This window comes from Syngnathus leptorhynchus, chromosome 9, assembly GCF_054491065.1.
Source record: "Syngnathus leptorhynchus isolate UIUO chromosome 9, UIUO_Slep, whole genome shotgun sequence".
Classification (NCBI taxonomy): Eukaryota; Metazoa; Chordata; class Actinopteri; order Syngnathiformes; family Syngnathidae; genus Syngnathus; species Syngnathus leptorhynchus.
The window spans coordinates 11,950,313-11,977,872 of record NC_141203.1 but is presented as its reverse complement, the minus strand read 5'-3'; the positions used below and the strand labels follow the sequence as shown (position 1 = coordinate 11,977,872).

Sequence of the window (27,560 nt, the reverse complement as noted above, 5' to 3'; positions counted from 1 at the left end):
AAATTGAAATGGTTGAAATGAGTGGTGTATTTTATCTTTTTGCATCATGACTTTGGTGTTACTATTTCCCTAATTATATTTCAACGGATGGTAATAAAAAAAAAAAAAAACAAACGCAATAATAGGGGAAAAAAAATGCTTTTGATGGACACGGTGAACGCTTCTTTCTCAACATCCAACCGCTTGTCGCTCAACAACACACATCAAGCTCCAAAGTTAATGAACGTCGCCTGCGCGTTAACGCAGATTGACAGCAAGCAAGGAATAAAAGGAGCAAAGCTGCTGAATGACTCAGCCCTATTTGAGCAGCAGGGACGACAGAACCGCGGTGGTCCGTTTGCCTCCCGCAGTGTCGGGCCTGATGGGGATCGGGGGGGACAGCTGCTGCGGCGTAAGGTGTGGGTTTGCTCTGTGGGTTGTCGCACGCATAGTGGTAGCACGTAGCAAAGCTGCCCAAATTAAAGTTGTTGTTGGGTTTTTTTAACAATAAAAACTACATATATAGATTTGAATGAACAAACATGCTATAAATTTAACTAAAAAAAAAAAAAATCACTTCACTGATGTTGGAAACCTGAAAGTTAAAGTGTAGCAAGCGTAGCCTAGCGCACGTAGCCTAGCACAGCTAGCGGTCGCAGCTTGATGTGACATTTGCGAATGTCATCCTATTCACAGGCAGTTAAGTCGCCCGGCTTGTGAAGTGAATGATTCTAACGCAGAGTGACTAACTTTAACCCCAATGGGCGGCATTTTGCTTTCCCCTCCCCTCCGTTTGAGAATCTCGATTTTCTCTCTCTTATGATCGCCATCTGTTTATGATCAATCTCTCCCGTCAGTGCAAACTGCTTATCTTTGCCCACCTCGTCACCCCCTTGCATCTGTCGGGAAATATGATTTATTTGAAAAGTCAAATATCAAAGTCGCAGCTTGCCATATCTTAAAAAGTGACTTTTATTAGGTATCCCTCTGTTAGGATTTTGGTAGTTTGGGATATTACGTCACAGATCAAACCTGCCATTCTGCATATAATGTTTCGGTTTGGAAGAAAGTACCCAGTTCCTCGATGAATCGACAAACTCGTCGACAGATGACTTGATGATCAAAATAAGCATTACTTGAAGCCCTGATGCTTACAGAACGGACAAAACCCGTAAAGAAAAGTATTGTCATTGTCACATCATACCAGATTAGAAGACTTTACGACGGCGACTTCCACCGCCGATTCCTCACAAGACATAGACACCAGCCATGGGTCAAAGCACCGATGTCGGGATCGTGTAGCGCCTGCAGACGAAAGCACGTGATAATGGAAGCGGGCCTGAGGGAGAGCCAGCTCGCGGCACCAAGAGAAGCATTTGGAGGAAGCTCGATAAGTCATGACCCCGAAGAGGTTTTGCCGTACAGCGGCCCGGCCTTACGCTCATGAGCTGTGACAGAAGCAGGAGGTGCACCATTAGGCATGAATTCTCAAGGTACACCATCAGACAAGAAATTCAGGACACTTTGCTCAGCTGGCAAATCAGATTGGAGCTAATGCAGCCGAGATGCCGAGTGCAATCTGAGAGGTTGTGCTCCCCGTGGAGTCCGGATCCATCCAATTTCCAAACAGCCTGTCAATTATAATGGAGAGCAAACGCCATTTCAAAACAGTCCAACACTTTTTCCGATTTAGTTTTGCCTTTTTTTTAAATTGGTACGTTGGCGGTGGCGGTGTTTTTTTTGCGGGACCATCATGGATTAACTCATTCACTGCCAACCCAGTTAATATCTTTGACGTCTATAACCGTCAACGGCACTGAATGAGTTTCAATAGGAAGACGTTTGGACACCAAACGAATTCGAGCCGTCAGTCAAGGTGGCACCGTATTTGGGGGATAATAACATTCGATCGCCGCGACTTGACGACAGCCTGGCGGTAAAGACTAGCTCAGCCAAAGGTCTTTCGGGACTGGCTGGGAAAGTGAGCGCATGTGACAGCTGGGGCGAGGCCGGGAACCGCTCCTCGGCAGGTAGGTCCAAAGTGTCAGCGCCGATTGCGAGCGTCATGTCGGAAAAGAACGTTTCTCATCGGCGTAGCTTTGCTCAGCCCGGAGCTCTCCAGAAGGCTTTTTAGTCGTGATGGATAGATGAAGCTTCGTGAAGCGTGTCGCCACGCCCGGGCTAACTGTGTCAGTATTGCTGTGTTTGTATCTCTTATTATTTTGTTATTGACTTTTTTTTTTTGTGTATACTTCTTGAACATAAAAAATGCTGTAATAAAATGATATTGTGGAAACGCTTATCTCTGTGCTGACCTCACATGGAAATAAATAAATTCTAAACAGCATGAGGTCATGAGGTGCGGCAGATTTAATTTAACAACCCCCTGTATGTTTAGAGTACATTTCACTGGATTTATAAAATGACGGCTAATGGCATCTTTAAGCTGAAGGTTTTAGCTAAGCTGAAGAAGGAATATTTTCAGGCGCTTCTTATGATTTTACCGATATAATAACGAGCCAGCCAGCTCTTGGAACAAAGTGTGCAGACCTTGTCAAATATTATTTATACCGGCGATAAGTTCTCGTCCCGTCTTCCGCAGCGGAGTTAAATAGCCCCTGACCAAAGTTTATTGTGGTTTCTTCAAGAGGCCGTAACCTCGGCCGCTAATGGCGGATGACGAAGCCTTCCGCAAAACGGGGGAGCTTTACTTTCATTTTCTAGAGGTTGTTGTCTCTCGGGCCGCTAAATAATGCAGGACCGTATGCTCGGGCAAGAAAGCAAATGGATTTGGGAAGGGGTCAATAACGCCCTATTACTTTTAGAACCTTCAATTTGCATGGCTGAAATGACTAATGAGCGGGTCATGCGCTCCAGAATTAGCTTGACCCGTTTGAGCTTCTATTTGTTTACCCATTCTCATGGGGCAGTTGACTTTTCTTTCAGACTTTCACCCCTAAAAGTCTATTTTGCAAAATATCCATTGAAGTAAATTGGATTTTTTTCGATAGAGATGTTGATGAATATTGCATTCCAGTTCAAGGCTGTCATTGCAACTTTGCACTCTAAACTCGGAGCTTGTCGTTAGCCACCGCTATTACTTCCGATGGCTAATTTCCAGTGCTCACGAGCGCATAATATTCACGATGCACGTTGCATATGTTGTCCGTATGAATTATATTACAGCACTCAACATGCACTCATGGTACAGATGAGACTCTCGGCCGCCTCGTGCACTACGCAAATATGATTATCGAGCATGCTGTTGGAGGTATCATCCATATTGAAACGGTAATTTAATTCTTAATTTCTCCTCTCTGCTGTTCTTTGCATCTCGGTAAGGCGCTAACGATTGTTCGACAACGGCATCGGTTGAATTTTTTGCTTGCTGTGAAAAGAAAAAAACCCCGGAAAACAATGAAGGCAATAATTGTATTTATCTGTTGATTGCGATGTTTCCTGATTTCCTTTATTCTTTTAAACAATCAAAACGAGCCAAGCGTAAAGTACACCTGTTTTAGAAAAACAGCTTCCCTGCGAAGAAAAAGGAGGCATTTGGGTGCGTCCGCCTCCCTGCTATTCCGAGCTTTTAGTCGCTATCCGCTCCATCGACTGGCCCTCTGTGAGTCAGCCAATCAGGCGCTCCCGAGTCAGGACCCCGAAGCCTCTTTTTAGCTCGCAATCAACGCCCTGCGGTGGCTGTCGCTGCGGAGCGCAACTGGCTTTTTGACCCATGGAGAATACCCCGAGTGAGATCATACTGCCACATAACACTTGAAGTGTGCATCTCGATATGTTTTGTGTATTTGAACACATTCCTAAAGATGGCTCACAAGCCCTGCGGACACATGGCTTTGTTGCACGCCGGGATGATGACGGAGTGAATGCTGCCGCTATCTCTTACATCTATCGTAATATCGCGGTCGTGTCGTGTGTGTCAGTGTGTGAGCTTGGCGGTAGCAAGAGACCGCCGGGGACGTGAGGAAAATGTCCACAATTGCAGCCTAATCTCCGCATTCCGCCCTCCTGGGAGACTGCAGAGGGAATAAAAGGGTACATGGCACCTCGAGGAAACAACAATGTCAACTGTAAGCTGGAAATTGGAAATATTTATTTTCAATTTATCATGGCTATAAAGAATGGCACATTGAAAAGACCCACCGGTTGCAAATAAAAGTTGTAACTTCGACACGTCGATGAAATTCTTTTTAGGGAGGAAAAAAATCTCAAAAATTCATGCTCAGACGAGACTTCCAATAATTCTGAACAAAGATTTTTTTAATCTATTTTTACACACGTAATAATTCAGCGATAGCAAGTAAGACTGTCAAATTTAGCATTCTGCTTTAAGTATCAATAGCTGGTATTGGCATCCTTTACGAGTACCCGATACCTTGAAATAAGGTTGGTATCGGCCCGATATTGATACCTGTTATCAGTACTCACCCATCACTAATCTACGTTTCCCATGAAGGGAATAAATTCAAGGACATGTCCAACTAGGAAAAAAAAAAAAGAGGCTGAGAGGAAAGCGAGACTGTCTTGAAAGTTGATTTTGACTTTTTCAGTGTCAACGTGACACGTGGAATATGTGAGCCATCACACTGCAACATATCGCCCCGCGGCTGACAAGCCGAGCCGTCAAAACCGTGTCGGAATCTCCCGCTTTGTCCCCGGGGAGCTGAAGTGCAGCAAAGGCGACGTGCATCACCAACATTTTCATCCAGACGGGACACAAGTACGTAACACACAAACACAGTTCCTTGCATTTTGCCGACTTTAGATGATGACAAGTGTTGGCCGGCACTTGAGTCGAATCTTGGTGAAGCAGCAATATATTGACATCATGTCGCTTGTGACGAGGACAATAATGTCACTGGGTTCGCCATAGCAACCTCTTTTATGCCTATGGAGCTTTGAATAACGTACAAGTGGCTTACTGCTGAGCTGAAATGAAAGGAGCGCAAAAACGTGTTGGAGGTACGCGGCCAAATCTTCTCATAAATTTTTTTTTTCCATGTTTTTCTTTTTAATGATTGCACAGAACAGTTGTTAATATTTACAGTCGGATCGCATGAGAACCACTTCCAAGTGGATAAACTGAAAGCAAACAAACAGATGTCAAAATTCATTTAAAAAAAATATGTGGCGTGTTCCACATTAAATAAATATAGAGGTGCATGCTTTTTGTGACGTCAGCAACTGAACAGATTTTGGACTCTTCCGATATTCTAATCATGAACTCCTGCATAGCTCCAACGTGAAATGAGCGACAGTCGGCCTCTGAATTCACAGATTTGGGGGAGACAAATGAAAAACGGAACTATACAGAAACAGACTGTGTCAAGTGTTTAATTGCAGAGTCGATTTATTCCAATTTATCACACACACACACACACACTTGTGCTTATTGTATGCAAAAAAACACATTTAGTACATATTTACATGATGCTTCTTTTTCCATCAACATTCAAATGATGGTTTACAAGGACTGCCGCTAACTGACTGTAACATTACGACAGTGTATTCACTGCATCAACAAATCAGCCTCTTAAAAAAAAAAGGACCCGCAGGAGTGACTAGATTTTACCTCCCGGGTAATCTCATTATGCACGGACACAGGTCCCAAGTCTTGGTCCCGGGGTTTTGAGTTCAGTAGGCTCCAACGATAACCGCCTCGGCCTCTTTGGACGGCCTCCTGTCGGTCACCAAGAAGTTGATCATGCCCTCGGATTTGATGAGTAGGTTGCAGCCCAGGAAGAAGATGCCGAAGACCACGGTGAGGGACAGCACGCACATGACAGCGATCTGAACCACCCGCATGACGAACAGGCTCCTCTCGTCCGGAGAGGCGGCCGCCAAACCTTGGTCGGTCACCACCGACGACAGGTTGCAGCACAGAATGCCTTCTGTCCTGTTGAACAAGCTGCCGTCTGTGTGGTTGAAGCCCGTGGCGTTCATGGCCACTTTTCTCTTCTCTTCCCTTCTCCAAAACGATTCAACTTTCCAAGTTGGAGGTGGGCGTGATGGGTTGAAGGTTGATCCTGAGTGATGTGGATGAGGAAGATGGGACTGAGAGAAGTTGACACAAAGGTCTTCTGCTGGACGGCTTTGCATCTCGTGTGGTCTCCCTCGCAGTTTGGAAGCACAATGGATCACCAGAGAGAGAGAGAGCAAGAGAGACCTTCTACGCACACACAAACACGCACACACGCTGCCTGACTTTAAGGCGGGCATATAGCATGAGCGCCCCCATGAGGTCATCTTGTCCTGTCAACTGGCCTTCCTGTGTAAAATATAATGATTCAACTGAGGTGATTGTATTTTTCTTAATGACTTTTTTTTTTATTGATAATGATTTTTTTTTTTTTAAACTGACAGGAGTACAGAATTATTCCACTCACCTGTAATAAAGTAAAACCGAAACACTAATGGATTTTTTTATGATTATGATTAATTATTTTTTATGATTAATTATGAACAATTCCAAATAGGGGTCAGTGTTAGCCAAAATCTGCAAGGGAGTAAAAAATTGCAACAAAAGCCTAAATTCATGTATGAAAACTACCTGAAGAAACACAGTGTATTAATTTGATACAGCAAAATGTTTGTTATTGTGGCTCCAAAACATAACAATATTACTACCCCCATCCATGCTCTTGACAGACTTTCTGTTCCCATTTGAAAACACTTTTGTCGAGCAATAGTGTCAAGTAAATTAATTTCTTCCAGACTAAATTGTAAAACCTTTAAGGGCAATGTCTCAACTGACATTTTCACATTATTAAATGTCATACTGTATAAGGGCAAGTGTATTTTTTAAAATAATAGAGTAAGCTGGAAGACTGTTGCAGGGCAATATTGCCACCTACCGTTTTAGAGCTATTATTGGAATGAATAATTCCTTGGGGTATTCAATTAATTGCATTGCACATATTTTAATCAGGCTGTATACTGCATTGCCAAAACTGCTGTTCTATATTTTAATATTAATAACACGTATAGCAGCAGTTACTAGACTTAGGGTACTGTATTCACATTTGGCATGTTTGTATTTGTGGGTAAAAGTGAAGAAATAAATACACGGTCTTAAGCCCCGCCTCTTCAAGAAGATTGCCAAAATTGACGGTGGTCTCAACCAATCACAAACGCGACACGGAGACATTTAACGGGTCGATGTGGAGCTGTTATAGATCGCTCCGAGTGAATCTCTTCTGTTCTCAGCGCTTAGCGTTCTAGTCGTAAGGGGGGTGCATGTCTAAACCGGTTTTGCATATATCATCCGAAAACGAAGCGGCTATATTGATAAAGGAGCGAAGCAAGTGACTGCGGCGAGATTGTGCCAAGGAGTCCGTGCAAGTGCCGCGATGATGGTGAGCGCCTCTCGGGCGACGACATCACACCGGTTTGTTTACTATGTGCTGAGACGGACACCAACGCGGTGTGCATTTCACACGCCACGGGAGGATTCATTCATTGGCAGTTCACGCAAACGCTGACGACTCCTTACGAGGTAATTGTGGATATTTGTCCAAATATTATTGCGTGATGACGCGCGTCCTATCTGTCTCCAGAGGCAATTCCTTCACATTGCACCATGTCTGCACAGAGCATGTGACGTGATTTTAATGTGGGGGGGGGTGATGCGCAGTGGGAAAAATCCCACGCACACTCGGGATAATCAGTGTGAATATTTTTTATTTTATTTTTTTTTGGCGGAGGAGAGGGGGTAAAAGAAGCTTCACTCTATTTACTTAATGGACTTAATGGGATCTCCTCCATAATCCCCTCCCTCCTCTTCCTCCTCTTTCCTGGCAGGGCGCGTACTCGTTGCTATTTTTTTTTCTCCTCCAAATATTAGTACCAATATGGTAATGCATTGTCCTGTTGGATACTCAAAATTGAGGAAGATGAATGTGCTTCTTCACCTCGGGTAATGCATGAGAAACATCTCAATGCTTGTCCTTTTTAAGGCGAGTGGTCCGAGCCAGACAACTTTTCCCATATCAAGTACAGGCCAGGGCAGCCATTTAAACGAGGAGGAGAGTTTGAATGTTAAATTCCTTGAGAATTTCTGAGTATGTGCATATTTTTGGCACTTGGTTGGTATGGGTGTAGGCAAAGGTTACATGAAAGTTTCTCTAGTATTAGCTTTGCTCTGAATAGAATGAAGTAGAAAATGAAAAGAAGAATAGCGCACTACTTTATTACAATTGAGGGACTCGAGTAATGTTGAAATCGAATGGCCCAAACATAAAACAATCAGGACTTAGTAAATACATGACGAGTCACAGACGTGGGTAATGTCTATCTGTAAGCAGTCCGACATTCTGAATGGTTTTGTGTCTTCCGTCTCTCCTGTAGCATGATGCCGGCTGTTCAAAGTTGTCCAGTCTCCTTCCAAAGTCCTCCCGCCGTCTTCAGATCTCCACCAACGCACCAGCACACCGAGCTCTCCTGAGCGCTTTGGCTGGCTGGCCGGCAAACATTCAGGCGATTTGATGCGGCGGTTTGTCTACTGCAAGGTGGTCTTGACCACTTCTTTAGTCTGGGTGCTGGTGGACGTTTTCCTGTTGCTCTATTTCAGCGAATGTAACAAATGTGACGACAGGAAGGACCGCTCGCTGCTTCCTGCCCTCCGTGGTGAGTCCAAAAAAGGTTTGATGGGGATTTAAGTCTTCAGGGGTTAAACAGGCAATGACAGCAGTCGCTTAGATAAGACCTTTAAGATCTGACATGAACTGAGCTGCATGATGGGAAATGGCAGCATGGGTTGCAAACGTTCCGTGAAAGGTCAACAGTTTACGGCCGTCTCGGCAGGTCTGGGAAAGCAAACGGCCACAAATGCCTAATCCGGTTTCTCATTCCCGACTTTCCAAGGTCCAAGTCAAGTCCTTGTACTCTGAGCTACTCCCAGCAACTACTCCAATGCTGCCGTTTTTAATACTGTACTCTTTCTTTGTGTTTTTGGTCCTCTTAGGATGTTTATTCCCCCCCCACACGCCCTCCAGTAAGCTGATTTTTAAGCAGCTTTGAAGGTTGGACTGAGGCAGAGCTGCCAGTTACTGACACTAATTATGATCCAAATGTCTGGGAACATTAAGTCGTTTTGCTGGGGAAATAAACAGCGCGCATGAGACTATCATTTATCGTCTTGCACAGGTTGCGCTTTGAGTGTCGACTGCTACCCTAGTCATAAAAACCGAAGTTGAGTCTTCTTGAAGTCGTAAAAAAGTGCACTGTAATGAATGAAAGTACATTTGAATCGCAACTCCTTACGGTGGCACCCTACTCAATGAGGATATTGATTAGATGTTGATTGGCAGATGCAAGGAAAGCTTTTTTTTTTTGGTAAGCTCTTAAATTGCATCCACCAAATTTAGGTTGGTATGCATGCAGTGATGGCAATAAAGGAAAATCACTTGAGGTTAATAATCAGCTGACACCAGCGCATTTCCATTTGTGGAGGGTTGAAGAGAATCCTCTTAACCTCCGGCCATGGCGCTAATGTGAGCTGCGTGCCCCCCTTTCATTGCAAACAGTGCGTCTGCTCGGAGAGATTATTAGAGAGAGCTGGAGTGTCGTCATAAATCCACGGGATTTATTTACATTGGGCTAATGGTGCTCCTCTGACGCTTTACAGCAATTTGGCTGCGAGAGTAACTGGGAAATTGAATGAGAGTGTGTCGATCTGAAAATGGCATGGGTTTGCTCCGTGAATTTTAGCGTTGTGTTTCAGCCGTGATATCTCGTAACCACGAGGGTCCCGGCGAGATGGGCAAGTCTGTGAACATCCCTAAGGAGGACCACGAGAAGATGAAGGAACTCTTTAAGATAAATCAGTTCAACCTGATGGCCAGCGATATGATTGCACTCAACAGAAGCTTGCCGGATGTCCGGTTGGACGGGTGAGTGACATGTTCATTGATTTGTCATCTATTAATAATGTCTATAGTGAGATCATATTACCTTTTAATGAGCAGAGTAAGTATCAATAAAATCACTTTCATTTGAGTCTAGACAGCAATTTCATGCAAAGTCACTGAGTTATCAAAAAACTGTCGACGTGTAGTCCCGACGAAGCAATCGCTCACGTCCAAAGTGTATTTATGTAGCACGGCAACTCTATCTTTGCTCGCCCATCTCTTTGCTTCCGCTCAACCGCGTCGCGGAGGCGTCAGTAGAAGGGACAGGAAATAATACTGCCTCCTCCAGTTCCACCAGGGTGGTCACAAAGGCATTCTCAGGTCAGTTGTGAAAAGTCCAAGGTCTGCCCAAAGCACTTCTAAAAATTGGACATGCCAGAGTCACCTAAGATTGCTCCTCAAGGTTATGACTCCAAAAAGAGTCGAGCTCCTCCCCCTTGTCCTTTTGATCCCCGGGTAAATTCCAAAGGACTGATGAAAGATGACCGTCGACTTACTGGCAACGATGTCGATCTAGACTCCTAGCTCCTGCTCCAATTGTTCAGGTCCATCTAAGATCCTTGTTTGTACATTTCTTACAAACGTGTCTCTCTTACAAAATGATTGATTTGTTTGTTTGTAAGGTCAGACTGTCTGTCCTCAGCAGCTATGTGCTGAACAGCTTGGAAAGCTGCAGGTTTTCTAAATGGCTGACTCTGAATGGCAATCACGGTTTTGTGCTGGAGGGCAACCTCCTGGCCTAGTTGTGTCATTCATTGGTGTCACTCTGAATAGGCAGGACTAAAGTAGCAATGCTGCCTGCTCTGCTGACTTCTAACACCCTCCGATACCTCCCACTCCCTGGTGCCCTCCTGCTTGTCCAGACTCATTCTGTATTCAGAATCATCCAATTCCTGCACCTCAATTGTCAGTGCTGATGGACATCCGTCTCAGCTAGCCAAGGACGAATTGGTGCCAAAGTCAATGTAGCTTTTGTATTTTCCACTTTCTTTCAGTGACTTCTGTTCAGAAATCTCAAGTTCTGTATCTCCCAGATGGGGGGTTTTGAGTTTTCTCTTGCTCTCCTAGGGGTTCATGTATCTTCAGAAGCAAAATATACGATGACTTTACGAATCAAGAAACCAAATCAAGACATTCAGTTTGTCCTGTTACTCGTGTAGCATTCATTGATATACTTAATTGTTTGGGCTTTTTCTTTCTATCGAATCAGCTGCAAGACCAAAGTATACCCAGACAACTTGCCAAATACGAGCATCGTCATAGTGTTCCATAACGAGGCATGGAGCACATTACTGCGGACAGTCCACAGTGTCATCAATCGCTCTCCCAGACGCTTACTTGTGGAAATCGTGCTTGTAGATGACTTCAGTGAGAGAGGTTGGTCTTACTTTCGTCACCTCAATTAAAGGTTTTACTCTAATGGTATTATTCAATTCAAGGAAGCTGTATTTACTCTTGACTGAACTGTCGTTGCCCTCTTGAGATGTTAACATATAATAGTAAATAAATGATTCTAAAAGGACAATCATCCAAATCCAAGTAGAAGTGCTTGATTGAATTGAGTGATTCTCTGTTTCTTCAAGTGGATCTTGTTGTGTTCCAGACTTTTTAGGGAAAAAGTTGGAGGACTATGTGCAGACCCTTGAAGTGCCAGTGAAGATCTTAAGGATGGAGCAGCGTTCAGGCCTTATCAGAGCCAGATTAAGAGGGGCAGCTGCCACCAAAGGTCAGGTCATCACCTTCCTGGACGCTCACTGCGAGTGTACCGTTGGATGGCTGGAACCCTTGCTGGCCCGCATCAAAGAGGACAGGTAGGAGTCATATTGAATTTATCCATCCAATCATGAAGTATCAACGGTTTGTAATATCAGGGGCTGAAGTTTACAAAAGCTGTACACTTTTAATCTTAAATTCCAATTCACATTTGTTGTCGTCGTAAACCAGGACTGCGGTGGTGTGCCCCATCATCGACGTCATCAGCGACGAGAACTTTGAATACATGGCAGGCTCAGATATGACCTACGGTGGATTCAATTGGAAGCTGAATTTCCGCTGGTACCCCGTGCCCCAGCGGGAGATGGATCGACGTAAGGGTGACCGAACGCTTCCTGTCAGGTAGGCAAAGTACTGGTCTTTCATTTGATGACTGACTTCTTTCTTGAATGTAATCGTTTCATCAGAGCAAGAGAGGAAGTCGGATGACATTAGCGTTACACCGCAAAAGTCTAATTTTGTGGGTTTCCCTCAGGACTCCCACCATGGCAGGAGGGCTGTTCTCCATAGACAAAGCATACTTTGAAGAAATAGGAAGCTATGATCCAGGGATGGATATCTGGGGTGGGGAGAACCTGGAGATGTCGTTCAGAGTGAGTGACATGTGATGATAGAGTGAAAAGACATTTGTCTTTTCCAATTATCGGCAGTTCTTTTTTGCTGCAACAGTCGCGGGGCCATTTGTTTAACTTTCTGACACTGAATGTAAATGAAAGCCCATCTACAGGCTTTTAAGCAGACTACATAAAAACGCCTCTCTCGCCTTTTTGTTGCTTTGCCGTGTTTCCAATCGATTTTGCTAAGTGGGAGGGAAATAAAGCAGAAAGAAAACTTGGCAGTAACGTCATTGAATTTATGGAGTTCCACCATTACTGCTATAGTTGATGATACTCTGAAACATCTTTGATGTATCTAATGAGGATCTCAATCATGAGATGGCAGAGATGAGCCTCTCCATCTCCATGGTGACATTTAATCCTTGTTGTGGCCATTCTGTATATTTGAAGGCTTTCCCCCCCCCTTTTAATTGACCAAATATTTTATGATAAGGTAAACCGATGAATCAGTAAAGTTGGGTTTTGTCAAAAGGAAGTGATGTTATATTTTTTTCTGACTTTTTGCCACAAATAATGAATTTACACTGTCACTGTGTTTGTTCAGATCTGGCAGTGTGGCGGTTCCTTGGAGATAGTCACGTGTTCCCATGTTGGGCACGTTTTCCGGAAGGCTACTCCTTACAGTTTCCCCGGCGGAACGGGTCAAGTCATCAACAAGAACAACAGGCGGCTGGCAGAAGTCTGGATGGATGATTTCAAAGATTTCTTCTATATCATATCACCAGGTTACTCAGCACACAGAAACAGCTAGCAAAGTCTACACTCATTAGTTGACACCCACGGCACTCACCAGACCGGGCCTCACCTTTTAAAGCCATACACATTGAAATGTACAGATAACAAAGTGAAATGCGAGTATCGATTCTCAAAATATTTGATTGCTGCATCCTAGAATAGGTTAAATGTGACGTCAGGCCTCTCCTGTAAACGATCATACTCGGCATACAATATCTGGGGCACGACAAAATTCGCCCACTTTTGGAGACACAAGAACAAGGTGCAAACTGAGAGAGGAGCACCCCCACCATCTGTCCGCTCGCTAATGTGATTAGCCTCCAGCTAGGCTCCGCCGGAAAGCTCCACTTAAATGGTTTAGATACCGGCCAACCTTCCTGGGATAGTCACTAAATCAGCTGGATCTTAAAGTGCAAATTGTAACCTTTCTGTTTCACCTTAGCACCCGGGCTAACGGGTGGGGGTGGTGTGATGGATGAACGCTTCTGCACAGCGCGGTCCCTCAATCGCTAAACCGGTTCTAGCGGCGGCTTTAAAGGGAGTGATGTGGGAATACGATCGGCGTCTCGTGTTGCCATTAAAAGTACATCTCCTTCCTGGTCCCTGCGCTGCACTGGTGGTTTTGCGATCAAAGAAGCTATTCATCATCCGCAACATGTGATGCTCGCAACAGACGCAGACTGAGCAAGAGGGAGCCAAAGACAAATTGAGATGCCAGGGGGCAAAAAAATAAGAAGGGCCTTCGCTTTCATCTTAATTGATTTGAAATTAAATTTCCCCCCGATAATAGTGTGCTGACAAATCTAAACGTCGACAGGAGTGAATGAGTTGATTCCGGCAATACCTGCAAAAGGCCACTAGCTGACAGTATTGTCTTGCGCACTCTCAACTATGTGTCGGCCATTTATTTTTAAAGGGTCGTACAGTGAAAAAGTTAAGCCTAAAATGAATCGACACACTTTGCATTACTTCCCATGGGTACAATTGTTTTAGAAGTAGAACAACTTGAAAGTCAAGCCAGCATCTCAAATCCGATTGTATGCACTTGTGCTGAATCTCAAAGTCCAAATTACGCCTGCAGGTGTGATGCGCGTCAACTACGGGGACGTCTCCTCCCGCAAAGCCCTCCGTGCAGCCTTGAAGTGCAAACCTTTCTCCTGGTATCTTGAGAACATCTACCCGGATTCCCAGATCCCTCGAAGATATTACTCACTTGGTGAAGTATGAGATTTTTTTTTTTGTCCTGTGATCTTCCCGCGACGCTGCTGGTACACTGCCTCACGGCGCTGTGAATCACATCTTTGCTTATTTTATTGCTTTGGGACAAATGGAATCTAAGGAGGGCTTAAGAGATAGGTTTCGACATCCCTCTGTGTTTGGCTTGTACTTGTATGATAAACAAACAGCGGGATGTACAGGAGGGAGGTGTATTGCTACGAGCACATTGGTGATATAATACTTGGGAAAAGATGTTGCACAGTCGAGTACACTAGATGCATTTTAAACACGATGATAATGCATATTTGAATTTGGTCGGAATAATGTCAAATAGACAGCTAAGCAATTAATGTCTGCGTTAAACCGCTACATGAGTATATCTCGGACTGAGCGCACAATGTAATTAACTGTAAAACTAAAAGTCAGCATCAGAAATTCGCCTTTAATCCACCCGAGATTCCAACCGGTGTCCTTGGAAATTCAATGCTGTATCGACTTTTCTTCACCCAGGAAATAATGGCCATATAATGTTGCCAAGTCAACATTAACACTATGTTCCGTTGAGGCGGTAAGAAACCGACTCAGCTGCGGTCAAATGTGGTGAAGGCAACTATTGGGACATGTGTTCTCAGTAGTCAGCGTTTTATAGAAATGACCAGCTGTGCAACTGTTTGGGTACGGATTCAACAATCATTTGTCACGATGTTTGATATGGACAGATCAGGAACGTTGAGACCAACCAATGCGTCGACAACATGGGACGAAAGGAGAACGAAAAAGTCGGCTTCTTCAACTGCCACGGCATGGGTGGTAACCAGGTGAGGAATAACTTGGGAAATTTCTCCGATCAATTAATAGCTTACCATTGATATTATTGATTGATTTAACAGTCATATAAAACACATACTAAACATTTCTGTGCAACATGCGAACTATTGGCCACTTAACAGCGTTTTGAAATATATTTGACAGCTGTAATCCTAATCTTCATTGACCCCAACATGTTTTCAGTACTTGGAGCAATATGAACATTTCACATTGATAGATTTTATCATTGAAGGTTCTTTTTGTGGACTTGATTTCAGGTGTTCTCATACACGGCGGACAAAGAAATTCGGACAGACGACCTCTGTTTAGATGTCTCCCGTCTCAACGGGCCTGTCGTCATGCTCAAGTGTCACCACATGAAGGGCAATCAAATGTTTCAGTATGATGCTGAGGTAAGAAATTGGATACTTTCCCTGAATGAAATATGCCTTCCTAGTCATTTGACCAGCAGGTGGTGCTGAATGTTATGTTATTTTTTTAAACACACATTTTACTGGAGCAGCTGTTTTCTCCCATTGTGTGTTCTCTTCTTTCACTCAGTTTATTGGCAAATGGGAATATGATTTTGAGGTAAGCAATAGGATCCATCACCTGACAGACATTTCCCCCAATGGTGCTAATTTGTGAAACCTAAATAGTGACATATTTCTCCTTACACAGTGTGGAGTCTTGGTGGTCATTAGATTCTGTTGTCATAGCAAGCCTGTGCACCTTTTAGAATGAAGAGAAATTGTTTGGTGCCGTTTCAGAAGGAAATCCATTTCAAACAACAACATTTTACTTGCATGAACAATAAAAGGGGTGATTCCAATGCACCAGATTTTTATCTGAAAATGTTGCTCTATTTAAAAAGCAACAAGTAAACAAACCATGTTTTTATAAAAGTCTTTGATTGAAATTAAATCTCAACGCTAAGGACAAAGTATAGAAACTCTGCCGCCGTTTGTATCTCTCCTCTTGAGTCTTCCTGCACACTAAATCATATTCTAATCCATTTATTTGTTGTTCACATGGGAGACAGACGTATGACCTCAGCAGGGATCATAAATAAGTGCACTCATCAAGGTCGATGTGTGTTTTGAATACAAAACAGACAGGATAGATTGCTTATTTTTAGCCACCCTGTGCCCGAAAGTGGCCGGGGTCCTGTGGGGCTTCATAAATGCCAATTTCAATTTTCGTCTTGGGTCACAACCTTAAAATTACTTTGAATTTATCAGTCTATGGGAGATATCAAATCCACAGGGAGAAGGGGGTGGCGGTGGTGGGCCATGCAACTCCCACAAGAACTTTGATATTTTGTGCAACACAGGAGGAGGGACACAAGGGTCCCTCAAAGACTTTGATTGATCAGACCAGGCATTGTGTCGAAGATCTTTATCTCCAAAAAGGCACAAGATGGTATTAAATGTTCCTTGGAGCACTGAACAGTAGTCTGCTGTCTATTTTTAGAGGCGTGATTCCTGAGAGAGCTGATATTTGGTTTTCCCATGTTGCCTTGAATTGCCGTCTTTAGACAATCAACAGTTGACTCGATTGTGCCTTTGAAGTCTATCCGTAGTTCCAAGGAAAACATTGTTTGAAAATATCTTCTTTGGTTAAGACTCTCAGACTGTGGAGATGTAGTACTGTGATCCTATTGATATTATTCAGCCAATAATGTTCCCTTAAGAACATTTCACCAATTGGATCACATGTGAAGAAAGCCTTTGAGTTGGTTCAAGAAAGTTGCCTATATTTCTCAGAGTTTTAATAGAGATTTCTGTCAAGCTAAGAAAAGTTTGCCACTACAGGGGCTATACTGTCTTGTGGACTGTGAAAGTGGGTTGGAGGGTAGCTTTTCCACCAGAAAGGATAATGAGCAGCACCTTGATTTTGAGAATGCCCCGAAGCATTCACCCTCTTGCTGTCACTCAAGCACCAGCAGCCACATTAGTTTCCAAATCTGGAATATCACGATGGTACGGTACTTCCATCTGAATAACCCGGTAGACTAAATGTCATCTAAATAGTTTCACGCTACAACAGATATGCTTTCAGCCGTGTCCAAGACCCAAAGCATTTGAGGTCTTAGGAATTGACTGACTTGGATGGGGGACATTTGGGGAAAAACTTGGAGGTGACCCACTTTTAAGTGTAGCCTGGACCAAGCTCCTTTTGAGTTGCATCATCTCTAGACGGTGGTTGCTGAAAGGTGGTCTCTCTGCATCGCTGCCCATGTTTGTTCCGGTGTGGCACAATGCAATACTACTCTTGATTGGTACAGAAACAATCCACTTCACGCTCGACAGAACAACAGACTGGCGACACCGGCATAAAGCCAGTGCCTTCAACTTTTCAGTCACTTTTAGATTCCTGCGTGAACCCAAGTCAGGAAATGGACACACTGAATCAAATTCAAATCAATTTAAAATTTTGAGACCGAGGGAATCGATATGGGAATTGAATTGTGCGGTTCTGAATAATACCCAACTCTGGAGCTTATGTCAAGCCTCCAGAATAAAAAAAGGGTATCGATCTACTGGCAGACAAGAGGAGTTGATGACCCCTCCCAAAAAAGAATCAAGTAAGGAGGGATCAAATGATTTCCCTCGAGCTGCTGCTGTATATGACGACGGAGCCTGATTTCCTTGAGGTCTGTGACTTCCAAAGCTTACTTACAGTAGGCTTACATCCAACAGTTCAGTGCGTTTCATACAGTCATTTCCAAATCGCATTTCAATGACATCGCAGTCCTTCCAATTAACCCCTGCAGAGTGAACGATTTGCATAAATAACACATTAACTTCCAACGGCTGCGACATTTGTGTTCTTCGCCCGGAAAGCTATTAAAACCCGAAAAATACATTACAATTTGTGTTCCATTAGCGAGAGCCTCGTGGTGATTTGCATGTTTTAACATTCTGTATCTTAAAGAAGGTTGAGTGGAAGTGTTTTATTCATGAGGCTTTTTTGGTTTTGTCTTATCACCCAAAACTGACACGAAAATCTTGTAGTTTGAACTGATGAGGTTAAATGAAACGCAAAGAAAAACCCCAAAATCATTATTTAGCGTGGAACCATTCTGTCAATAACACTACGACTTTCCTTCCCTTTTGCTGGCCGCAGAAGCACACCTTCCTCCACATTATCACCCAGTCGTGTCTGACCATCAGCCGCCTCGAGGACGGCACCTTCGGCCCTACTGTGGAGTACTGTAACAACAGTCCCCTTCAGGCCTGGATCCTGCACAACTTAACACAAGTGGAGGTTGCTAAACGCCTCTACTACAGCGCCACTGACTATTTTCTTTAAGCTTCAGCCGGCTCTGAACGGCTTTCGAGGTGAGCAGTATTGTAAAGAGAAAGTAGCTAGCGTAGAGTGCTAGAGTAGCACTTGTCTTCGTAAAGTAGAATAGTCGTTTGGGTTACTAACCGACAGTGGACACTTGAAACACGGTTGGGCTTTGTTGCCTTGCTCAAGGACAGAGATCAAATAATGCGAAACAATCTTTATACGTCTGTGTAGGACAGAGTACAAAAAGATAAGCCGCTAGCTTAGGCTTTGCCGTCTAGTCACCAAAATCTGACTTGTGCTCGCGTTGGTGTTTTTGGTGCGAACAGATCGTCTGTTTTGGTGAGGTTGATTTTCAAGTATTAATTCGAATGAACGCTTTTAGGAAGCATTAAGGAGCCTTTGGTGATGACCTTTCATAGAGAAGGCATGTAAACAGAGGCACACCAAGCCATGACAGATGTCCCATTGAGCTGGTTCAGCGTGTCCGACGCTATCCACGAAGGCTTTTGTCGGTCGTCGCGCTAAATTAGATCTCATTTGACATTTGTTTTACCATCATCAATATTTAACGTTGAAAATTCACTTGCTGCCTGCCGGTGAGGGCGTGTTTATTTTTAGCTCAATATTGTTTGTGTGCGAGGTTGATTGAAAGGAGGGCTGACCATTGTTTACAAGTTCTTTTGAAGTGATCCTTCATTTTGAACCGTGCCTTTTGTGGACCTGGTCCTTCAGGCCTCTTTGCCATCGGCAGCTGCGCAAACTGTACGCCGTGCTCGTGTTATAAAAGCCACCAATGCCAATTATCGGCAGCATTCTGCTTGCTCATTTACATGCAGCATTTGTCTGTTTTTGTCTCTCTCCAGCCAGGTGTCTATGCAGCTCTGTTTACCCCCCGATGTGTTACCGGGAATCGGAATGGTGTTTTGTTGTGCCGTTAAAAAGGAAAGAAAAAAGATGGAAAGAGCAATTTGACTGGCTGCGTTTTTTTTTTTTTTTTGTGTCCAGGTTGCGTAAATTGGGTAAGGATCTCCCATGGTTGCTAGTGTGTGTCAGAGCAGTCAAAAGTGACCTGCTGTTTGATGGCCTGAATTGCCTTCACTCTTAGTTCCGTGTACCAAGAGGGAGAGCTCAGAGCTCTGCGCCATTAGAGCCGACGAGACTTTTGCGGCGAGACAAAGGAACCGGTCGTTTTCGTAGAGCGGCTCTTTCCAAAGTCGGCACGAACGCGCGTTACGCAGGAAAGCCTTTTCAGTGATTCATGTGAGCTGCCGGGCAACCAAGGATAATGTTCCTCAGCTGGGGCTTACGGTCAGAACCTGTCCTCATTTAATTAGCCGAGTTCAGCTGCGCACACATTCAGCGGATTGCTCCGAAAAGACGCCGCTCGGTTCGCCGCGAGGCTGAGATGAGAGTTTCCGCTTCCCCGAGAGGGGACATGAAATAATTATGAGCAAAGGACAGGACCTCCATACATTTCTTTTAAACCCGGAAAAATGTTTCTCCTTCTTCATTTTCTAGGATTCTGCTTTTTCATTATTGCGCGAAAAAGCCTCTATAAAACGCCTTGATAAAGATCACGGAAACAATTTCACAATCATGGCATTCAAAGACCAGCAGACTACTTTGTGCCAAATAGTAACTCCTATTTAAAATTAAATAGTTTTAAAAAATACAAATTTAATTTGTTCTGTGAACCAAAACGTTCACAAACCAAAGCAATGGTTCCCATTGAAACACATGGCAATCCTAACTAATCGTTTTCACTTGTATCTTAAATCTTCTTTCCCCATTGAAATCATAGAAAAGGCAATTCATATTTCCCATTCTCTCAAAAGGACCCAATATAAACTTCTGCTGTAGATTTTTTAATGAAGAAAAACAACAACACTAGCATCCACAATGAGATTTGACAAACAAACGCATAACCGCACCCACATATATATTTTTAACAATAGCAGGGATCTTTGTTCTACAGAGTGCTCTTCTCCTTTTTAGTTTTTCAGGGGGAGAGGATTATTCGGAAGGTTTGTGATGTTGTACAACACCTGCTCCCTTTGTTCTTCTGTTTGAACAAAGCTGCTGGGGAAAAAAAAAAAAAGCACCGTATTGCCGACTTCATGATGTGTGTGCACTTCTTTGTATCCCGGTAGAGAAGGTTAGGCTCTTGCGTTTTATGACCCATGTGCAAACATAGCTCCAGTGTCTGTGTGTGCACATTGGTTTGAGTTATCTCCCGACAGTCCAAGCGCAATCTCTCAATAATAAAGGAAATCTTGAATTAATAAAGAGCCGAAATGCCAGTTTGATCATTTGGCGTCATATCAAGACGAAGAATTGGAATCAGCTTTACTGGCCAATTATGTTGAACACAAAAGGTGTCGAGTGAAATGAAGGACCAACGCACAGATCCCGGAAAGATATATATACATATATATATATTTTTAATACATTCTTGCAAAAATGCCCAAACTACAATGATGCCTTCCACTGCCCCGCCCCCAAATTGTTTTCCAGGGCAGAGGCAATGCTTGGGATTCTGTCAAGTAAAGCTACTCCAGTGGGGAGTAAAATTGTAAATTACTTGTGAGGGAATTCACTTAAACGCTCCACTCAGCTTGTTCGTGGGCCCCTGAGCTTAAAACGACGTGAGGAACATTGTCGTGCTGCGTTTAAGCTTAACTCATCACATCGGCTCTGTTTTTCTCATCTGGACGTCTTAAGAGCACTTATTTCTCCTCTGGCTCCTCTGGAGCATGCCAAGGAAATGACAGCAGAAAAGAGAAGCTGAGTATGGACAATACGGAGCAAGTCCATTCGTCAGCATGATTTCGTGAAGATGTGACACTTGAGGTTGAAAGTGTTTGCGTCTACATTAACTAAAAAAATACTATGTGGCTGTTTCCTTGTTTCTCCAGAGACTCACTTTGCTGCACGTCAACAGCAACCAATGTTTGGACATGCCCTTGGAGGAGGACAAGATGGTCCCCAGCCTGAGGAACTGCAACGGAAGCCGCTCCCAACAGTGGCTGCTCCGCAACATGACGCTGAGTCTCTGATACCGCCGTGGTTCAGGTTCTCCATGTCTTCAACGGGTGGCTCCAGCCTTGCTAATTGCCTCCCTGGTCATTGATAGAGAACCCTCTAGTCTAGCACACGGCCATCTTGCACCTTTTACACCTCATTTCAGGTTCAAGAGATGCTGCCCTTCGGGCTACATAACAAGCTGCACAACTGGCAATTAAATTGGCTGCCTGGTGCGCAAACAGCAGTCGTAAAACCAATGCTTTGCTGCTGGACAAGTAATGACGAAGGGAAGAAAAAAAACCCCAACAAAAAACGTCTACATTTAAATGTACAAGACTGTCTGATGTCCTGCTACAATCCTTGTTGATGTAAAAGTAAATCATCCTCCTTTCATATCGGTGATTTGCAGTCAAGTGAAGACGGGATATTGATGGTAGATGAAAATGTCAATATTTGACAAACCCCCCCAAAAATATCTGCTCATGATATATCAGTTGTGATTTTTTTATCATTTGTGTGTGTGTGTGTGTGTGTGTGTGTGTGTGTGTGTGTGTGTGTGTGTGTGTGTGTGTGTGTGTGTGTGTGAGAATATACACATATTGAAATGAAACATTTTGGAGGTTAAGGTTGGAACCAAAAGCAGCAACAGAGTGGAATAATAATATTATCATTGTTTGTTTGTTTTTCAGACAGAGTACCGATACTTATTTTGAGTAAGTCACCGATACCGTGTACCAATACTTGATAATGCCATGACATCTTTAATTTTAGTAAAATATTGTTCAAAACCACAAACCTTTCTCGAATGTTGCTTGATTTTCACTAAACACTTTTTCAAGTAACCTTGAGCGCGTCGATGAGCACCTTACCCGTCTCGTTTGATTTGGATTAAAAACACACACAGAATATCACGTTGTCTTTCAGTAACTATAAAACAACATGGTATTCAGAGCTAGTAGCTCATGTCAGCAATGAGGCAAGCTCTCATTGCTGACATTTTTAACATCATGCACATTCTTTTTTTCCAGTCTTGCCATGCATTTGTTTTAACTATTTTAGGCATCAAGGGGTTAAGAAAAAAAAAATCACTCAAATTGTTACTGCAAGGTGAAAGAAAACAAAAGCGCCACAACAAAAGGAGCACACAAGGACAGTATTTGTCTTACCGTGATGGGAGGAGAAAGCAATGGTTCCCAGAAAGACGCCCGAGATATTGCAGCGGGAGCTGATTGGGCGCCGATTACCAAAAGCTCCCAGGTGCTAGCCACCTTGCTAACACCCCCCAACTTAGCGTGCCCCCCCTCTCCATCCCACCCCAAGGGAACAAGACAAAACAGGTAAGAGCCAACTGACAGTAAAAACAAAAGTCAGACAGGACTTGAGGCAAAATAACGTCTCAGGGTAAGTATTTCCCATGGCAACTATTGAGCGACGTTTGTTGCTAGGAGATGCGCTGCGGAGATTTTCGAACATGTTCTGGAGAAATGTTTTTGGAGCTCCCTGAAGCACAAGTATAATTAAAAAGTCAGCGGTCCATCAGCTGTCCTGACGTGACTGAACATTTTTCAACAGAAGCGTCGCTGCCCGCCGCTCAATACCCGCCCGCTTTGAATTATTTTGAGGGTCATCCTGCATTGACAACTTTAGTTATGTAAAAATAATGTTTGTGTGCCCTTCCCTAAAATGTAAAAAAATAAAAAAAATAAACAACTCTAGTTATTGTTGTGGGCATTTCAAATAAAACTTTGTGATAATTTAAATATTTTTATGAATATATCTTAATAAATTAAAATAATTGTCATGTAATTAGCGATCATTACCACATTCATAGACTTGATTATTCTCATTTGGACATTGAAGACTTAGATGCAAAACTCACCGCCAAACTTCCTGCTTTGCATTCTTGATGGATTTCATCCGGCGTCATGAACACAGCATTAGAAGCTGCACAGAAGTACCTGAAATAAGAAATTTTCAAGATTGAACTTGTCTTTCCAGAGTTTAATCCGGCATTTACAAACTGTCTCGGAACACGCAGACTGACAGCTTCTCCAAAGTCTCACCAAACGTCAGATCTTACAGCTCTCTTACTGGCAGAATATTGGTGGAATGCCCAAAAATGACGGCAAGTAACTTGGTGGCCCCATTAAAAGTTTTATACACAACATTGAGCGGGGAAAATGGATGTGTGTGTGTGTTAATCATTGCCTTTGCGTGCCAAAACGACTTGTCAGGAATAGAATTGGCCTTTTACATTGTATCGCAACCTTTCTGGCTTTTGTTTCTTAAAAGGTAGCACTCAAAAGTTGCCTTTTTAATTACTCCCCCCAGAATGCCACTACCCTTTCCGCTTTACAAAGTAAACCTCGGTAGTGCGGGACTATTAATAGTTGACAGCACATCAGCGCCGCACCTCGCTCCCCGCGGGCGCTCTGTCGGGACTCGCCGAGGCAAGCTCTCGCACCTGTAGGAAGCAAAACCCAGGCTGGTTAACTAGGCCTGTGAGGATAAGATATAGCGGCTCCGCGGCTGGGGCCGGGGGAGTCCATTAAGGGTGTGATGCTTTGAAATAATAGCCCTAATGGAGGCCTTATCTCGGACTTTGTTTGACTCACTGGGCCTTTCGCCAAGGTGGAGCATGATCGCAACGTCTCACCATGGTGACCGAAGCGTGAGCTCATGTTTGAAAAGTCGCCGCTCTTACTTTTAGGTAAAGCTAATCTAAGCGACTTCAATTGCATCAATCAAGTTCGAACGATGCCGTTTTGAATTTCTCTTCATTTTAGCTAGGTGAATGTTGTCTCTTAGACGGACTCCAAATAGTTGAAGCATTTCAAGAGATACAAATCAGCCTGCTGCATTGATGAATGGCTCCTCATTTGCGGCTCGGTTGGTAGCCGTCAACAAACGCAATATCAGCCAATAACAACCTCGTTGATAAATATATTTCTCCTTCATTAAGATGTTTTTGGCGCACACGTCTTTCAAAACATTGAGCACATGGGTTGCACATCCATTAGACCGCCTTGATATACTTTCCGTGCCTTGACTCCAAACACGACGCTGTACGTTTTTGCGTCCAATTGTGCCTGATGCGCTTGATTGTATTCTTTACAGAGTTGCCGTTTCTCTCGGCTTCAATATAACAGGGTCCATCAAGTAAGTGAATCCAATCATGGGTCGGGGAAGGAGGGAGGATAATCAAACACTCGTCTTCTTTCTATTCGCTCCACAGCGAGCATCTTCGGCAAAGTTTACGCAATCTCGGCATTCCTCACAAGCTAATCGTCAACTGCACGATGTCGATTTTTGTTTTGCCTTCCACTGTCCCTCCGCACAATGGTCAGTGCGTCTTTGTCTGCTAATTTAGCGGCTGCTATTTGAAATGTGCGGGGTTTACGTTCTATTTAGGGAGAAGAAAAATCATCATTTTCTAGCATGCGGCTTTTGCGTAATTCTGTATTGATTTGAAGGATGGAAGTGGCCCCTTACAAGCATCTCCAATGTGATCATCTCCATTAGGTGACAAAAGCAGTGATTAGGTTGAGGGGCCTTGTTGCTTTCAGCGGTAATTGTGACCCTAATCAATCGAAAGCTTTGCCTCAACAGCCGCTTCGCTATTTTTGACATCAAACCGGTTGGGAAGCAAGCGCAAGGGGGAATGCTACGTTACTAAATATTTTTCATCTATTACGCTTCAATAATGTGGGATTGCAGTACAGCACATTATTATTAATTATTGCTATTATTATTATGTGCTTGATAAAGTATTTAATGTCAATTTGGGCAAACTGGATTTTTTAATAATTATGTGTTAAAGTACACTGGTTGAGAATATTAAAAGTGATACAATGGAAAGCAGATGTTTTATTTAGTCTTGAGGTGAAGATAATAAAGGAAGCCAGAAAACCAGAGAAGATTGTCCGATATGATTGCCGATCCACTCAGCGAATGACCTCCTATGATGGCTGATTTTGAGAGGAGCGCAAGTGCATCTCATGTTCTACTTGGCTCTGATTGGATTAATAAATCAATCCCCTCCACATCCGCCCATCACAAGATCACACGGGCTATTTTTATGAAATGGGTTGCAGGCAAACATCAAAGAATTTTGTGATCTATGGCTGACAAAAGTTGGACTGGGCTACTACGATTGCCTTAAAAATTCACTTCCAGTAAAGAAGGTCAAACAAGAACAAAAATAAAATGGCTGACGTCTGCAAACTATAACAAATATTCCTATTTACATTTTTACATGTGCTCATGAAGAACAATCTGCCAAATGTCAATGGGAGTTATAAAAGAGGCAAAAATGCCCGTCCCCAGCTCATCTGCATAGTTTCGGGCACCGTGTTTCACATCAGCTGCCTCCTGACGTGTGACAAGAACAAGCCCCTGCATGAACCTCCTCCTTGTATTCGGCTGTCACAGACACAGCCGGTGGGGGTTTGGTAAAAAGTGTGTTGAACACGATTCTCTTAGATGAGGAGCCACTCAAAAGCAAGCGGATAACCTCAATAACACATATTCGTTGTATTATGATTGCTGTATTTGTTTTTTGCAATCAAATTTATCTGTTCCATTTTAATCATGGATTGATGTCGTGACTATTAATAGTTTATTATTATTGTATCAATGTCACTAATTGGAGTAACAACTAGTGACATTTGACCAACAGAGCAAGGCAACCACTTACAAGCACAGAGTCTCTGCACAGCCTCACACAGAAGTAAGGTAATGTTGCAAAACTTGGCAGCAATCTATATTTAACTTACAGATATGCTCGAGCCCACCCACGACCTGAGAGGACAAACGGTGAAGAAAATGAATGATTGGATTGAAACAGCACCAACAGCAGCTGTCATCTGCATCTGTCTCAGTCTGTGGAAAAAAACAAACAAAAATAGGATTGCTTTGTGGAATAAACCCAGGAGGTCAACCAGAGCACGTGAAATCAAATTATAGTGGGCAGGATTCAAAATGAGCCGACAGAAAAACATGTACGAGCAATAATGAAGTTGGGAGAGCTCAAATTGCTTTTGAGTAATAAAATGGAAGGGTGATGTGTGATGGATTTGTGAAGTGGACTTAAGTAACCATAGAATAAAAGTTATACTCACCAAAGACGCTCATTGTTTGAAGGAAAATTCCATCCTTTTTAGCTAGCTGGGTTGGGTATGATAGCCAAAGCTAGCGAGTTGTTGCTACTCTGAAAGTGGCGAATAAATACTTTGCTGGGTTGGAAATAAGTGAGAGTAATAGCGTCGTCGGACCTATCCAAATAATGTTAATTTTTACTCGATAAAGTCGGCTTGAAAAGGAATTTTTAACGATGACCGACATTTGGCCCCTTTCGTTCGCCACCTGCGCGGAGAGTAAAGCCCGCTGAGTTGCTCTGATTAACCAATCAGAGGACGGGAAAATCTACGTCATGGCAACTCTGAAACCTGATTGGTTCAGATACTGATCAAGAAAAGTGCAATTTCTTCAGCGTGCGCGCGCAAACGTGCGCGTGTTCGCGTCATCAGACGTAATTCTGGTGCAAATATAATCCACATGACAACACGTAGAAGCTGAAACCTGATTGGATAATGACAAATTAACCCACAATAGATTGGAAACTACGCCACGGTCGCGACCAAATTAATTTCATGTAAATTGAAAATACTCTTACGTTCTTTTTTTTAATTTTCTGGTTGACATTCGTTGACATGTCACCGGCTACTAAGAAATAAAGTAGTAGTTTCAACTTTGCATTTCAGATCAGTGACATCGTTTCCCAGTCTTTTATTTTTTTTAAGTGAGAAAAGTGCATTTTGTGATATGTCTGGATACTTATTATCGCTTGGTTGGAGAATCCATTTGCGAGATCGCACTGTTGACCGTGTGCCTGCGCTAATTGCATTCTTCCGATGCGTGCGCTTAAGACAATTGGAAGACACTTGTAATGAGTATATCAGCAGAGAGCTGCCACTGCATACTGTGAGTGCAGGCTGCCCGTTGGCTAGTCCTGACTAATAGCCCTATTTTTTGCTCTGCAAATATGTGAATAGTCCCCCCCGCCCCCTCGGCCACCATACTCACAATGCTTGCGAGATGACCCACTTTGCCCCTTGCAACTCATTATAAAAAGTTGCGCTCAACTGTAATGCTCACCTGGCAATTAGGATGACCTGCTGTCTGA

The 27,560-nt window shown here is 43.4% G+C and overlaps 2 protein-coding genes across 7 annotated transcripts; one reads left to right on the top strand and one right to left on the bottom strand.

The window, feature by feature from the left end:
• Window positions 1-920: 920 nt before the first annotated feature.
• Window positions 921-26,746, bottom strand: rprma (reprimo, TP53 dependent G2 arrest mediator candidate a). 4 transcript variants are annotated; one of them, XR_015067250.1, is made up of 4 exons: window positions 26,497-26,746; window positions 26,152-26,257; window positions 23,256-23,334; window positions 921-1,284 (listed from the first exon to the last, which is right to left on the bottom strand). XR_015067250.1 is itself a non-coding variant. In XM_085920029.1 (4 exons), the coding sequence occupies exon 4, from the start codon at window positions 6,241-6,243 to the stop codon at window positions 5,632-5,634; it is 612 nt and encodes a 203-aa protein (XP_085776155.1). In that variant the 5' UTR covers window positions 6,244-6,265; window positions 23,256-23,334; window positions 26,152-26,257; window positions 26,497-26,746; the 3' UTR covers window positions 5,331-5,631. The 4 variants fall into 4 exon arrangements, 2 of the variants coding, with proteins under 2 accessions (XP_085776155.1, XP_085776156.1); XM_085920029.1 differs by lacking the exon at window positions 921-1,284 and adding an exon at window positions 5,331-6,265; XM_085920030.1 differs by lacking the exon at window positions 921-1,284 and adding an exon at window positions 5,331-6,166.
• On the top strand, window positions 7,160-22,162 carry galnt13 (polypeptide N-acetylgalactosaminyltransferase 13). Of its 3 annotated transcripts, XM_085920026.1 has the most exons (13): window positions 7,160-7,492; window positions 8,344-8,622; window positions 9,719-9,887; window positions 11,116-11,282; window positions 11,509-11,716; window positions 11,850-12,020; window positions 12,154-12,271; window positions 12,840-13,020; window positions 14,112-14,251; window positions 14,968-15,066; window positions 15,334-15,468; window positions 18,185-18,319; window positions 21,268-22,162. In XM_085920026.1, exons 2-13 carry the CDS (start codon window positions 8,481-8,483, stop codon window positions 21,406-21,408), a joined length of 1,806 nt encoding a protein of 601 aa, XP_085776152.1. In that variant the 5' UTR covers window positions 7,160-7,492; window positions 8,344-8,480; the 3' UTR covers window positions 21,409-22,162. The 3 variants fall into 3 exon arrangements, with proteins under 3 accessions (XP_085776152.1, XP_085776151.1, XP_085776150.1); XM_085920025.1 differs by lacking the exon at window positions 18,185-18,319; XM_085920024.1 differs by lacking the exon at window positions 21,268-22,162 and having other exon boundaries at window positions 18,185-18,538.
• Window positions 26,747-27,560: the final 814 nt, after the last annotated feature.

Bases quoted from the DNA above. Each gene is read 5' to 3' on its own strand.
- rprma (XM_085920029.1), bottom strand. From the start codon at position 6,243: ATGACCTCATGGGGGCGCTCATGCTATATGCCCGCCTTAAAGTCAGGC.
- galnt13 (XM_085920026.1), top strand. From the start codon at position 8,481: ATGCGGCGGTTTGTCTACTGCAAGGTGGTCTTGACCACTTCTTTAGTC. The intron at 11,283-11,508 runs GTTGGTCTTACT...GTTGTGTTCCAG, and splicing joins AGATGACTTCAGTGAGAGAG to ACTTTTTAGGGAAAAAGTTG. The intron at 14,252-14,967 runs GTATGAGATTTT...TGATATGGACAG, and splicing joins GATATTACTCACTTGGTGAA to ATCAGGAACGTTGAGACCAA.